This window comes from Suncus etruscus, chromosome 1, assembly GCF_024139225.1.
Source record: "Suncus etruscus isolate mSunEtr1 chromosome 1, mSunEtr1.pri.cur, whole genome shotgun sequence".
Taxonomy (NCBI): domain Eukaryota; kingdom Metazoa; phylum Chordata; class Mammalia; order Eulipotyphla; family Soricidae; genus Suncus; species Suncus etruscus.
Window position 1 is genome coordinate 131,218,340 of NC_064848.1, and position 16,177 is coordinate 131,234,516.

Here is a 16,177-nt window from a genome sequence, read left to right on the forward strand (position 1 = left end):
TAAAAAATCTTTCCTCTGACATTTTGTTCTAAACTAATTCCCACAACTAAATTATTTATGAAAGTTTCTTTCATATAGAACATATGTGACTTGAAAGATAAAAAAATACTTAAAACTTGACATTTAATGACCATTATTTATAAAATATGACAAGGCCAAAGTTAAAGCACTTGTAAGCCAACTAGGTTTTATACCTAGCACTGTATATGGTTTTCTGAGATCTGCCAAGTGAGAGTCAGGAATAAGCCCTGAAGTTTTCTAGGTGTGGTTTCCAAACCAGCCCACTATACCCCACCAGATCAAAAGCCAGTCCAAGTTTTTGTGTATAGTATATATTATAAATTATTGATTCTTATTTTTGAAAGAAAAAACAATAATGGGTCAATTTATTAAGGCAAATTTTATACCATAAATTTAGTATTGAAGCTTTCCAATAGTTGATTTTCTTATCTTGATTATGTACACAATGAAGAACTAGACAGCTCTAGGAAAGTACATAATTTTGTAATTTGCAGAAACATGGATGAAACTAGAAGATACCATGCTGAGTGAAGTCAGAAAAAAAGGGATAGATACAGAATGACCTCTCTAATAAATGGGAATTTAAGATACACAGCACAATAGCAGTAAAGGTCCAAAGACAGCATAATGGGAGAACTGATCCACCTATTGAGTGAGAGACTATTGGGGGGGAGGGGTCGTAGGTACTTAAGGGATATTCTGGTGATGAGTTTAGAATTAATTTATAAAAATTAGAAAAGTTAGAAAAATTAGAAAAATTAGAAAAGTTAGAATTAATTTATAAAAAACCATTATTAGTAACATTGTAAAACCAAGTATCTTAAAAGATGTAAAACATATAAAATAAAAATTAATAAAATGTAAACATCTCTAAAAATAAAGTCCCAAAATTTCCTAAATTTTAAGATCTTACTTCATAATGCAAAAATCCATGACATTTCCCCTGTATCAATTTTATTTTATGAATGTTTCTGTACAAAAAGATTATTATACAGCTATCCATATAGTTATCTATATATATATATATATATAGCCTATAGAGATGACTATAATAATCACCTATCTATATAGTTATCTAGATAGTCTATATAGTCATCTATGAGACTCCAGTATTGTTGTTGATTAAACAAAAGAAATTTAATGGCCAGAAGAGTAGTTATGATATAAATTATATTTCTCTATTATAGATACCATCATCAATTAAAAGAATAAATTGAATTTTAACTAACGATATGACAATTGGTCACAGATATTTAAAGATAAAAATAACTATCTACAACAAGCTATACACAGAGGGAACAGTTACACTAGCACTTCAGGGGTTAAAGGAGGGAAATATAGGACACATACTGGGAAAAGGGGTGGAGACAGGACAACTCTGGTGGTGGTAATGGCTCTGATTTATTGTCACTATGTACCTTAAATATTACTGTGAAAATTTGTTATTCACTTTAGTCACAGAAAAAAGTACGTAAAATAATTCTATATGATATGTAAAGAATATGTATGTACTAACAAAAGCTTAGAAAGGGACAAATAATAGCATTGGATTCTTGGTTAATTAGTGAAATGAGAAAGAAATGAGGGAGTTGACAATACTTACAAGGGGTACTGACAAGGACCTTTCATTTTCTAACCCAAATATTGCTGTGTGGTTTAATTTATTTTACACTGATCATGTCACAGATGTGCAATTTAAAATGTACATTTGTATATTTTAAATCCACTTAAAAGGAATCAGAATCATAGCCCATGACTTTTGGAATTGGACAGCATTCCATTTGTTCACTTTATGTTATTATACTCAAACCTCAATTGACATGTCACATACCATATAATTTCATGTAGAAATCCTAATCTTAAAACAGCTGACCAGAGCCTACTGAAGGAAATGTCCATGTGTGCTGAACACTTCTAACATCAGCTAGAGCAGTCACTTTATCAGGTTTAAAGCAGATGTTTTTAGCATCGGTTTAACAACACAGCCTAAGTGTCAGGTGGACACCCTTATACTTCTAGCTCTGACTCTACTGCAGTGTCCTTACCACTTATAGTCCAGTTTCCAGGCGCCACTATACAATTCAAGTGGAAACTGACAGTATCTCCTGAGCAGAGTGCTTCTCATATGTTTGCAGTGTATATAGATCACTCAGTGTCATGGCTGACTGTTTACATCTGGTGCCAGCTCAGCTGATGTGTAATTAACATTATGTCTTGATAGCCTGCTGTTGTTTGCAGCAACTTCAAGTCATGATTCTGACACATCGGCAACAAGCAGTGAACAGTTTGATACAGGGCCAAAACAACATAAACGTCTACTTCAGTTTTCAGAAGATGCCATTCAGTTTTCAGAGAGATTCAGAAAAAGACTTTCTTGAGCACAATACTTTTCATACAACCACTCCCTGTTCATTGCAACACCATCTCACAAAACTAATGTTCCACAGAGATGATTCATTTATCTGTCTCCAGATGAGCTGCGGAAGTGTGAGTCAATTTAATCACAACATTAGAAAAGAGGAAGAAAGAGTATAGGTGGGAGAGTGTGCTAGAATTGGATTTGATTGCTTTACTCTGCTATTTAAAATACTAGTTAAAATTCTGAATACACTAGATAACACTTATATACCAATTATATTAGTACAATAGAAATAATTACAACTACCCTCACATGTACCTTGAATATCAGTAAATTAAAGATATAATATGTTAAAAAGTTATTTACATTATACCTATTGTTAGATAGTTGATTAAAATATTTAAATTTTGCAGTAATTATATTAGTTGATGAATGCTTCAGTAATTTTTACATTTATCTAAGAAATATAATACCTGTGGTTATACAGCTATTGAATGACATTAGAAAAATACAGAATTAAAAAACAATTTCTTTTGGGATAGTCAAAAACAAAGTTTTAAAATATTATGTAATTTCACTATAAGGAAATAAAATACATTAAAGAATTATAAGACCTTTATACCAATGATACCCACCAGAAATGCAATATTAAACACCAAGCACAAGAAAAATGAAGAAGGAACATACATACAAGTATAATTTTGGTAGAACTGAATTTTTTGACTTACTTGGATTTGACTGCGCTAAGAATCACTGTTCTTTCAATTTTAATCAAATATTATCTTTAAGAGAAATAGAGATCACACACCCACGAAAATCACTGAAATGCTCTAAGTCTATCAGCTTCAGAATCAAAATAGAGGCCCAAACTAATCTTATTCAGAGGGCTCAACAGAGACCTGACATAAGTAATAATTTGCCCATTTTCAACTTGATTTATTTGGGTGTTCATGCAAAGTGGTTTCATCTTAGGGGCTCCTCGAGTGTTCACTTTGGACAATGACTTTGCAGCCGGCCAAACCGACCTCTCAATCACTTTTTATGAGTACAGATTCTTGGACTGATGGCTAGATCTCCAGCTATCTCAGTCATATAATACACACGCACAAGTAGTGATGAGATTCGTATTATCACCAGAGCACTATTCTGCCGATGACAGCGGCAGACACAGCAGGGGTAGACTGCCCTCCACAGAAAAATGACTCCTTCTTTCGAATAATACAGCCTGCAGGTATGGACCTACAAGCTGTGTGCAGACAGAATGAGAGCTCTCTTTAAAAATACTAATATAAATGTCTAGGTCCCTCCCAATGGGTCATTCTCATACATATCCATCTAGATTTTGAAGTGTGTGCATTCAATTTGTATTCCCATTACATTTGGAATTGAAAGGAGATTCAATTGTATTTAAGACTTCAACAAGTTGTCTGAGTTCTGGCTTGTGTAACTCACTATATTCAGACATGGGATTTTCTCTGTCACAGAGTGCATCATTGTAACAATGATGCTTAAATGTTTAAAAAAGGACTTCATTCATTAAGAAGAATAGATCTAAACTCCTTAAAACACAATGGTGTTTTTTCCCCTAAATTTTAATATGAAGGAAGTGCATTCATCTACTTTAGCTAAATTACATTTAAACATTTAAAATGTTAGATCTAATTTTGTTACTGGGAGATTTTGTTCCTCAGATGTGTTCATGATATAAAAATATTCAAAGGGCCGGAGAGATAGCATGGAAGTAAGGCATTTACCTTGCATGCAAAAGGACAGTGGTTCGAATACAGGCATCCCATATGATCCCCTGATCCAACCAGGAGCGATTTCTGAGTATAGAGCCAGAAGTAACCCCTAAGCGCTGCCGGATGTGACCCCTAAACCAAATACATTCAAATTCTTTATTTTACTTCTAAACTGTCTGATTAGTTAAAGAAATATACATGCTTGTACTAAAATTTTTTGTTCTCATGGTCATAAATTTGAAAGACAAGGAGCTAAGGGTTACCTTTACCTGTGCAAAGGCAAAAAGACCTTACTTGACCTCTCAAAATAGACCTAACAAAGGATAATTTTCCTATTAAAACTTTCAGTGAAAAAAAAAAACTTTCAGTGAATTAAGAACTCTTTTAGTCTGCTATTCCTAAACATGACCACTAGCAATGAAAGGGCAATGAAAATCTAAGAACCTAAATGCATTCCTTAAACAATGAGTAGTATTTAGAAATTATATATTCTATTATACAAAGAAATATAAAGTATGTTCTATACATCACATGGTAGATAATATATTAAAGATATTTGGAATGATAAATATTTGGACATCCAAGATGTCCTTCAAGGGATGAAGAAATATATTGGCTCACATTGGCAATATTCAATGCAAAAAATGAGCTTTCAAGCTATTAAAATTGAAGAACTTTATATGCACATTAAATAAAGGCTAATTTGAAAAGGTTTCCTATTATGTGATGCCAACTATATAACATTTCAGAAAGGATAAAATTTTGAGTAAAGTAAAAAGATCAATGGTTTCCAGGGTGTGTGTGTAGATGGGTGGGCAGATGGTTCAAAACACAAATAATTTTTAGGATCTGGGCCAGAGAAACAGTATAGAGTTTAGGGCATACACTTTAAATGCAGCAAACATGGAGTCCATACAGTATACACATGGCCATCAGATCACCACTTATCCCTGAAGGTCTGTGGCACAGTAGGGACCTAGTTCACTGCATTCTTGATTACAGCTCTGAACTGCTGGCTCAGCTGGCAGACTATTACTGGAAGTGATCTTTGACCCAATCACCATCTTTGGGAGATTCCTTCAAATGTTGTTTTTTTATTTAAGGATAATGAACATATTTACCTGAAATTATAATGATGGATACATCATTATATAAATTTTAAATGCATTTAATTGTACAATACCAAGGGTAAGACATAAACTATAGATTCTGGATGATTAAGAATATGCCACTGCAAACTTATCCTTGGTAACAAATACATACTATTCTACAAGTGATATCAGTAAAAGGCAAAGCTCTGTATATGTACATGGGAGAGAAGGCATGTGAAATAATCTCAATGCTATGATATAACGTAACATTAATCACAAATTTATTGTAAATCTAAGACAAATGACCAAAAGCAAAAGAAACTAAACACTAGTTTACAGAACTGGGCTTACTATGGAAGTAAAAATTCAAGGACTGTATTGTGTGTGAGAGAGAGGGTACTTTGAAACAATGGTCATAAGAAATGTTCATTATGATGTTGGAATGCTGTAGTCATAAAATTGTATCATTAACAGGATTGCAAAATTGTAATTTAGTGAACTGAAATCAAGAAAGAAAGCAATTATGGGGCCAGAGAGATAGCATGGAGGTAAGGCGTTTGCCTTTCATGCTGGAGGTCATCGGTTCGAATCCCGGTGTCCCATATGGTCCCCTGTGCCTGCCAGGAGCAATTTCTGAGCCTAGAGCCAGGAATAACCCCTGAGCGCTGCTGGGTGGGACCCAAAAACCACACACACAAAAGAAAGAAAGAAAGAAAGAAAGAAAGAAAGAAAGAAAGAAAGGAAGGAAGGAAGGAAGGAAGGAAGGAAGGAAGGAAGGAAGGAAGGAAGGAAGGAAGGAAGGAAGGAAGGAAGGAAGGAAGGAAGGAAGGAAGGAAGGAGGAAGGAAGGAAGGAAGGAAGAAGGAAGGAAGGAAGGAAGGAAGGAAGGAAGGAAGGAAGGAAGGAAGGAAGGAAGGAAGGAAGGAAGAAATTCAACATAAAAAAGTGCTAAGTCATTCTACAGTGTATCTTTTTTATAGATGTCTAAACTAAATTACTGGAATAACCAACATCTTTTTACATCAAATCAGAATTCTATATCATCCTTAAATCTATTGCTTATACAATAGAAATGTTATGTCCCTATTTTTTTTTGTATTGAAAATCTTTAAACAAAGTCAACCCAAGAGCACAATAAACACTCTTACACTACTATCAAACTTCTAAAATGTCACTATCCTACCTTCCTGTTTCTATTCCCCATATTTTTGTGTTTACAATAAAATATAATTTTAAAGTATTATACATATTTTATAATAAAATATTAAAATATTTTATTTACCCAAAATACCTCAATATGATATTTAACAATGGCTTCTTAATAAAATTTTCTTCAATTTCAGAAACAGAAAACCCTTGGCATGTCATGCTAAAGTTTGTTGTTAGTGCTGTATTATACATATATCTATCAGTTATATTCTATGCTTACTAAGACTCAACTGAGTTTTCAATACCCCAAATACCAGCAATTATTAAAATTATAGAATTTAATGAAACTACATAGTAGAAAAACAAAGTATGTATCAAAAGAAGCTTCATAGGACAGACTTCTATACACATGGCTATTATATACAGGTCTCACATGTGATCCTCGTACTATTCCCAGAGCCACATGATCCCTTGAGTATCACAAAGTACAGCTCTGTTGGACTCTGAGTATTACCAATGTGGCCCTTGATTTGAAGGGCAAGGAATTTGGGCTCTGGACACCTGAGAATCCTGAGCAAATTTCCATCAAGAAGGTGCAGTTACAGTTCCTATGAAAAACTAGTTGAAGGCTTAGAATCATTTAAGGACAAGATATTAAAACAATTTATATTATATGTGGGTTTTTCATCTATAACGTGGAATGAAATAAAATGTTCAGAAAGATCTGCATTACAGCTTCATTTTAAACACATCTAAATTTTGTGTGACTAAAAGAAATTAAACCTAGAAACATAAAAATGAAAAAATGTTCAACCAAAACTTCTAATAAGGGGGTCAAATTCAAAGCAAACACTAAAGGGGTTTGCCAAATATGGTCAATGTGTGTGTGTGAAGTGTGTGTGTCTTTTATTGAGTAGTGCAAAAATTAATTATAATTTTATAATAATGCCTTACATTTTATCCAGAAAAAATGCAGTGAATTTGGCATGTATTCAAAATACCCTTTGACCAAATTGCTACACTTTTCTGGACTATAACATATTTATTTTTTAAAGCAATCAAATTTTATCTAGCAATTGGTAGATGTAATAGTTTGGGTAAAATGAAAATTAAGCTTCTTTGTAATCACAATGCCAATCAAAGTATATTTAGAGTTAGCTAAACTTTCTTAATGAGTACTTTTTATATTTTATAGACTATCTCTTATTATCAATTCCAAAAGTGATTCTCTTTTCATACACAGATGTTGAGCATAAGTTTTCCATTAATCATAAAACTGGACTATTTCACAGGGACTACATTTGAGTAGTAGAAATATATTCTTTAATAACATAAACCTACAGTAATCTTCTTACATTCTGAATCTTAACACAAGCAAATATACCAGACTATGTGACTGAGAGGCACCTATATATTTGTCATATTTATATGAAAATGAATACTTCTATGTACAATGATTATCTATAAATGTCATAATTATAGTAATACCATAAGAGTTCTGAAAATATGAGAAAATTTATAGTTTCAGGAATTTTTAGAAAATGTTGGCAACATTAAAAAAATAATCAATTTTTGGAAAACTAAGATCCTTTCAGGGGATCTATGAGGTTAAATATTTTATAACATCTATTTATCAATAATCAGCTATAATTTGACATTTAAATCCTTGTTTTTTCTTGTGTGATCAGTGGAGTTTTCCAAAGAATAAATTTCATCTCATGTTGTTACACTGAAGGCAGAAGCTTATTTGAAAGTACAACTGCATACTCTTAAATCAGACATAAAGTATTAACATAACACCACTTATTTCACTAAGTTCTTTGGCTTGTTAAGTAATTTCCATAAATGTTATTTATATAGCATTTACTTTTCTATTAAATTAAGAACTTTCTTGAAAAATCCTAAAACAGTATACCTAGCAATGACCCCATAAACAAGCTGTAAAGATTGTCTTTTATGTGATATTAAATACTAACCTGAACTAGAACAAAGTAGCGCTTTTTCCATCTTTTCCAAACCTTCTGTCCAAGGGCATACAGATATCTGTAAGAAATGAAATAAGCAGAATACTTTTAGCTGAGTAATAGTGCAGTTCTGTGAATTTCTGCTTCCTCTATAAATATTTATTCTTGAGACAGCCTGCTAAAGGCAAAGTTTAGTTCATTTGGTATCGGTGATAACACGCAGCTTGTGTGTTACAAAATTATTGAGCTTATTCTAGGTCCTTGAAAAGAAATTGATTTATGTGGCTTATCAATTTTTCAGTTCTTATCACAAATTGAGTGAAGTTGGAGTTTGAAAGGATAATCAAAGAAACAGTAGGAATTTTATACTTATATACACTTCCCAGAAATATCTAAGGAAAGACAAAAGACTCAAATTGAAAATATGGGACAAAGCACATTATAAAACTTATGTTTCAGCTCTCATATGAAGAATGTGGGCTAAGAAGAAATAAGTTCAGAGTGAAGGGTCACTATCTATCTTGGTGACTTCTACATGTATCCTCACTAAATTCAGTTTTCATTTCCTCAACTCTGAAATAAAAAAAAAGTGAATCAGCTGAAATCTAAGGTTCATTCCAAGCCCACAATTTGGGGACCTATATGACTCATCAAAATACCTTGGTTATTTTATATATATATTTTTTTTACCTTCATTTATTATTGTTATTATTATTTTTATTTACCTATCTATTTTGGTCGATTTCTCTGTTTGGGTGTGATTATTGAAATTGTTGTCCCCAATTATACTTATTTTTTTCTCTTCCTTTCTTTTCTTTCGTTATGTGCTATGCCATGTTTCTTATTTCAAGACCATGGCGTGTTTTTGTTTGTTTGTTTGTTTTTGTTTGTTTTTTGTTTGTTTTGTTTTGTTTTTTGTTTGTTTTTTTTTGTGGTGCTTATCGATATAGCTGGAGTCCTCACTGGATATTTGACACTTCTTTTGGTACTGGTGGAGTGTTTCACCTTCTTTTTCTCATTCATCTCCCAAATCGATGATGAGAGCCTGTAGAAGGATTCCACCCATCTTCGGGGTATTAGACTCTTACCCCAGTTTATTTATTTTCTCTTTTTCAGGCAAAACCACGCAACTTGAACTAGCTAGTCCTGCCTCCAGTTAGAGGGGGAAATAAGGGAGGCATCAAGACCAAACAGGTGCAAGACTACTAAGTAGTAGGTTAGATACAGAGGGGACCACATATTCTAGCCGCCCTGGGGGTGAGGGAAGAGGAAATGGGAGGTAGGACAAAAACGGAGGTGTAGGGAGGAAAATTTGGTGATGGGAATCTCCCCTGATTTTATGTAAATATGTACCTAAAATATTATTGTCAACAATATGTAAGCCACTATGATCAAAATAAAAATATTAAAAAATACCTTGCTGAAAAATTTTCTCTAATATTAAGTTAACAGTAAAAACAAAACTAATTTAACTTAACTTCAATCAGTTTCTTTGTTTAATTTTTATACTGTTTTAAGTGACCTTAATATAAAAAATTAATCAAATCATTTGAAAGTAGTAGTCTTGCTTTTACAATAATGATCAATGCATAGATATAAAGAATTTTTTCCTTATAAGAATTTAAAAAGAAATAAAAATTATACGCCAGAAGAGCTCAAGGGAGGGAGAGAGTTGAGACAATTCAAGTAGCTGAGGCACATAGAAACCCCAGACTAAATTTTAAATTTAAACTTAATGTAAATTTACATTTAGAATTATAGCATGAAAATTGAATACAAATATCTTCCTTAAAAAGACGAGTTTAAAATGTCAAATTGAGTTTTAATTTTTATTTTCATTATTTTGCAGTTCTTTGATTCATATCTGGAGATGATTAGGGATTACTCTCAACACTGTACCCATGTGTCCCTTGAGGGACAACGTGGTACCAAAGGTAGAACCAAGTTTAGATACATGTAAGGTATTACTTATTCCCTGTATTATCTCTAGCCTAGACATTTAATATTGTGTAGTTTTGTTTGGGGCCACAACTGGTAGTGCTCTGGGTGTACTCCTGGCTCTGCCCTCGGGGATATCTTTTTTTGTTTGCTTGTTGGTTTGTTTTTTGGGGGCCACACACAGTGGAGCTCAGGCATTACTCCTGGTTCCACACTCAGAAATCACTCCTGGCTTGGGGGACCATATAGGATGCTGGGGATCAAACCCATGCTTATCCTGGTTTAGTCACATGTAAGACAAATGCCCAACCACTGTGCTACCACTCTGGCCCCTCAGGAATATATATTTTTTGGTTTTTCGGGCCACACCCGCTTGATGCTCAGGGGTTACTCCTGGCTAAGTGCTCAAAAATTGCCCCTGGCTTGGGGGAACCATATGGAACGCTGGGGGATATAACCGAGGTCACGATCTTTCCTTGGCTAGCGCTTGCAAGACAGACACCTTATATTTAGCGCCACCTCGCTAGCCACAGAAATATCTTTTAAAACAAAAATATTGTTAGTATAATTTACCTTGCAAAACAAAACATACTTTATTGGACTTTTTTTTTAATAAAGTGCAATATTACTTTATCAGGCATTTCTACATCCTAGAATTTAATATGGAAATGGCCAGAGATGTGCATTTGTGCAACCATAAATTTAGAACATTGTCATCTATATTCTTGAAAATGTACAGCCGAGCCGAGGCAAAATATTTTATAAATATAAGCATATGTGATAAAATACTGTAACTACTGATATATTTTGAAAATTAAAAGATTACTTCCCTATATGTTATATGAAAAGAGTATGATTCAATCTGTATTAAAATACCTTTTTTTATTCTAGTTTAGATAATAGGATTTCAGTATTTAATTATTTTGCTCTAATATACAAATTTCCAATATAAAAACCACACTATTTGTTGATTGATAGTAATGGTACATTATATCAACACCAAAATGCTCTAGAACCCCTATCTATGCTCCTTTTTATATCTTTATTTAAACATCTTGATTACAAATATGATTGTGATTAGGTTTCCGTCATGTAAAGAACACCCCCCTTCACGAGTGCAACATTCACACCACCAATGTCCCAAATCTCGCTCCATACTACCCCACCCCCACCTGTACTCTAGACAGGCTTTCCAATTCTCTCATTCATTCACATGGTTATGGTAGTTCTCAGTGTAGTTATTTTTATAACTGCACTCACCAATCTTTGTGGTGAGCTTTATGAAGTAAGCTGGAACAGCCCTCCTCTCTTTGTCTCTGAGAATTGTTGTAAAAATGACTTATTTTTCTTTTCTTTTTTTTATTTAAACACCTTGATTACATACATGATTGTGTTTGGGTTTCAGTCATGTAAAGAACACCACCCATCACCAGTGCAACATTCCCATCACCAATGTCCCAAGTCTCCCTCCTCCCCACCCGACCCCCGCCTGTACTCTAAACAGGTTCTCAGTTTCCCTCATACATTCTCATTATTAGGACAGTTCAAAATGTAGTTATTTCTCTAACTAAACTCATCACTCTTTGTGGTGAGCTTCCTGAGGTGAGCTGGAACTTCCAGCTCTTTTCTCTTTTGTGTCTGAAAATTATTATTGCAAAAATGTCTTTCATTTTTCTTAAAACCCATAGATGAGTGAAACCATTCTGCGTTTTTCTCTCTCTCTGACTTATTTCACTCAGCATAATAGATTCTGTGTACATCCATGTATAGGAAAATTTTATGACTTCATCTCTCCTGACAGCTGCATAATATTCCATTGTGTATATGTACCACAGTTTCTTTAGCCATTCGTCTGTTGAAGGGCATCTTGGTTGATTCCAGAGTCTTGCTATGGTAAATAGTGCTGCAATGAATATAGGTGTAAGGAAGGGGTTTTTGTATTGTATTTTTGTGTTTCTAGGGTATATTCCTAGGAGTGGTATAGCTGGATCATATGGGAGCTTGATATCCAGTTTTCGGAGGAATCTCCATATCGCTTTCAATAAAGGTTGAACTAGACGGCATTCCCACCAGCAGTGGATAAGAGTTCCTTACTCTCCACATCCCCGCCAACACTGTTTATTCTCATTCTTTGTGATGTGTGCCATTCTCTGTGGTGTGAGGTGGTATCTCATCGTTGTTTTGATTTGCATCTCCCTGATGATTAGTTATGTGGAGCACTTTTTCATGTGTCTTTTTGCCATTTGTATTTCTTCTTTGTCAAAGTGTCTGTTCATTTCTTCTCCCCATTTTTTGATGGGGTTAGATGTTTTTTTCTTGTAAAGTTCTGTCAGTGCCTTGTATATTTTGGAGATTATCCCCTTATCTGATGGGTATTGGGTGAATAGTTTCTCCCACTCAGTGGGTGGCTCTTGTATCCTGGGCACTATTTCCTTTGAGGTGCAGAAGCTTCTCAGCTTAATATATTCCCATCTGTTAATCTCTGCTTTCACTTGCTTGGAGAGTGCAGTTTCCTCCTTGAAGATGCCTGTAATGTCCTGGAGTGTTTTGCCTATGTGCTGTTCTATATATCTTATGGTTTGGGGGCTGATATCGAGGTCTTTAATCCATTTGAATTTTACCTTCGTATATGATGTTAGCTGGGGGTCTAAATTCAATTTTTTGCAAGTGGCTATCCAATTGTGCCTACAGCACTTGTTGAAGAGGCTTTCCCTGCTCCATTTAGGATTTCCTGCTCCTTTATCAAAAATTAGGTGATTGTATGTCTAGGGAACATTTTCTGAGTATTCAAGCCTATTCCACTGATCTGAGGGCCTGTCCTTATTCCAATACCATGCTGTTTTGATAACTATTGCTTTGTAATACATTTTAAAGTTGGGGAAAGTAATTCCTCCCATATTCTTTTTCCCAATGATTGCTTTAGCTATTCGAGGGTGTTTATTGTTCCAAATGAATTTTAAAAGTGTGTGATCCAGACTTATTTTTCTTAAAACCCATAGATGAGTGAAACTACTCTGCACCTATTTCTCTCCCTCTGACTTATTTCACTCAGCATAATAGATTCCATGTACATCCATGTATAGGAAAATTTCATGACTTCATCTCTCCTGATGGCTGCATAATATTCCATTGTGTATATGTACCACAGTTTCTTAAGCCATTCATTTGTTGAAGGGCATGTGTTACTACTGGTCTGCCTCATTGTTCCTCCACCCCACTTTCTCAACATGGCACACACTTATATCTATAGTCCAGTGACCAGGTTTATTATTAATTTTGCAGTTTTTTTGCATTCCTTTGATTTTCTTCCCTATATATTTATTTCTCACAGATGATTGAAATCAACTGATATTTGCTTTTGTGCCTCTGGCTTACTCTCCAATTCCATCCAATCAAATTATACACTATCTGTAGGAAGTCAGAATATGAAATAAATATTCTAATAAAATGGTATCTGAATGGTAGATCATGAAACATTTATATATCCTTATATTAATTACTGTACTTTCTATAGTTTCAAAGTCAAAAGCAAGCACAATCACTAAGTGACTAAAAGCCAAAATAAAAGCAACCAACATTTTGAATTAGAGGGACTCTAAGTAACCAAATCAATGACACATTTTCTTTCAGACACATAAGCAAAAAGCATTTTGTGAACTTAAATTTGGCTCACACAATACTCTGCCCTAGTGGGTGTAATATGGAGACATTTAGTGACTGAGATAGACATCTATAGCTACTTTTCTCATTTGTTCACTTTCTCCTCCCGAGATTCTCTTAAAACCTTTTGCTCCGCCTCTAATTTCCCTTCTGTGGTTCTGGTGATGGCTATTTGGCTGCTCTTTTTCTGTTTTCCTATGTAATACCTCTCCTGAGATGAACACACCCAAGTTTCTATTACAGGGTTAAGAGCAATGACCTTAGTAACTAGATGCTAGGGAGAAACCAATGCCCTCCACAAAAGTGTACTAACAGGATGTGCACCAAATAGCTGCCCAGGAACCACAGAGGTGTTTGGAATGACTTTTGCCTGTGACCACAGCCTGCTTCTCACCTTCTTCAAAATCTCTCACTTAGCATGCTGCTGAGCAAGTAGGTCATACATTATATGCGAATAGAAATATGCAAACTACCAACACCACAAGCAAGTCAAATGTGTCATGAACAATGAAGGTTATGAATAATATTGTCAGCTGCATCATAATTTAAAAAGGTAGAACAAAGAGTAAAAATATATTATCACTCTGAAGAAAGAAAATAAATGGAGGGTTACAAATACATATTAGCAGAGATGGTAAGCATAAAATAAAAATGTTAGAGATTGGAATCAAGGTAAGCATTCAAATATTGAGACTTTTGTTCTATGAGAAAAAATTCAATTAATGACATCAGAAGTCATAATTGACTGAGCATATATAGAAAGAAGTGACAATAAAGGTTTAATGACTTTTATCACAAGAAGTTATATTCTATATGATATAAAATGTTATAAATGTAATGCAAAGTAGATTGATTTCTGTCCTTTTATTTTCACATTAGCCATAAAAATTATGTAGAAATTAATACAAAATATCAGAAGGAACTAAACAGGTTAAAATTCATAAAGCATTGTCAACAAATTTCAAAAAGAAATTGGGATAAAGTATCAATATCTGTTTTAGCTGCTTTTTCACTAATATAAAAGATTATTGACATTTGAGATCTTTAAATAGAAGAAAAGTATCAAAGAGAGATTTCAAGGATTATGAAAACTTGGTTTGTTCTACACAACCAACCATGATTAGATCCTGTTTTCACCTGGACTCCCATAAACTTTGCAGAGTGACTCCTAAACATCACAGATGTGCAACAAATATCCCTCAATAACTTAAACTGAGGTAAAATAAATCATGCTTATTAATATATTTAGAAAAAATGTTCTAAGAAAGAATCAGATATTAGGCTGTCATTAAAACAGATACAAATACAAAAATTATGTTAAATTAAAAAACAAGATCACTGAAGAAAAAAATTAAGATACATAAAAATTAAATAATATTGCTAGCATACTTTGTGACAAATGAGATGATAGCCTATTTATTTATTTATTTATTTAATTATTTTGTGTTTTGGGCCCACATCCAGTAACACTTAGGAGCTACTCCTGGCTCTGCACTCAAAAATCACTTCTGGCTTGAGTGACCATGTGGGGCGCTGGGGGATTGAACTGCAGTCGTTCCTAAATCAGCCACATGCAAAGCAAATGCCCTACCCCCATGCAACCGCTCTGGCCACATGAGATAATAGCTAATTTAACAGTGCCATACTTTTTTGCAATTTAATAATTTCTTTATGAATGTATACCAACTTCCCTTGTAAAAATATACTGGTACAGTTAACATAAGTAAAATTTATCTTAGAAAGCATATGTAATAGTCATGCAATCACCAGCATAGTAAATCCATAAATAAATTTATGGAACTTTTTCAGTATTCTCTTCCACTATTATGTTCAATCTACTCCTCATCTCTCTTGCACTGCAACTTCTGACTTCTGACCTTACAGTTTTTATTTTACAGACTATAAGTGGAATTGTCCAATTGGAATTGGACATAGACATTTTGTCTGGCATCTTTAACATATTTTGAGATTGATATATGCTGTTGTTTGTATCATAAGTTTATTCCTTATGACTTCCCTTATGGTTAAAGACTATATTTCCTACTATGCATTGACTTCATAATATTTAACCTTTTATTAGCTGGTGGATTTTGGGTAACTTCTATTTTTTGGCTATTATAAACAATATGCCAAAAATATTCACATGCAGGTAGGTATACGAACATATACTTTAGTTTTTCCAGAGTAAATATCTAGGTTTTGAAGGCTGAGTTAAATAAAAGTCTTTTTAAAAATAATATATTTAGGGGCTGGC

At 33.7% G+C, this 16,177-nt stretch overlaps 1 protein-coding gene across 1 annotated transcript in view; it reads right to left on the reverse strand.

The window, feature by feature from the left end:
• The window catches only part of CADPS2 (calcium dependent secretion activator 2), a 613,966-nt gene that overhangs the window by 193,229 nt on the left and 404,560 nt on the right, over positions 1–16,177 (reverse strand). The window contains 1 exon segment of the mRNA XM_049771072.1: positions 8,338–8,404. Within this exon segment, the coding sequence (XP_049627029.1) occupies positions 8,338–8,404 (67 nt within the window).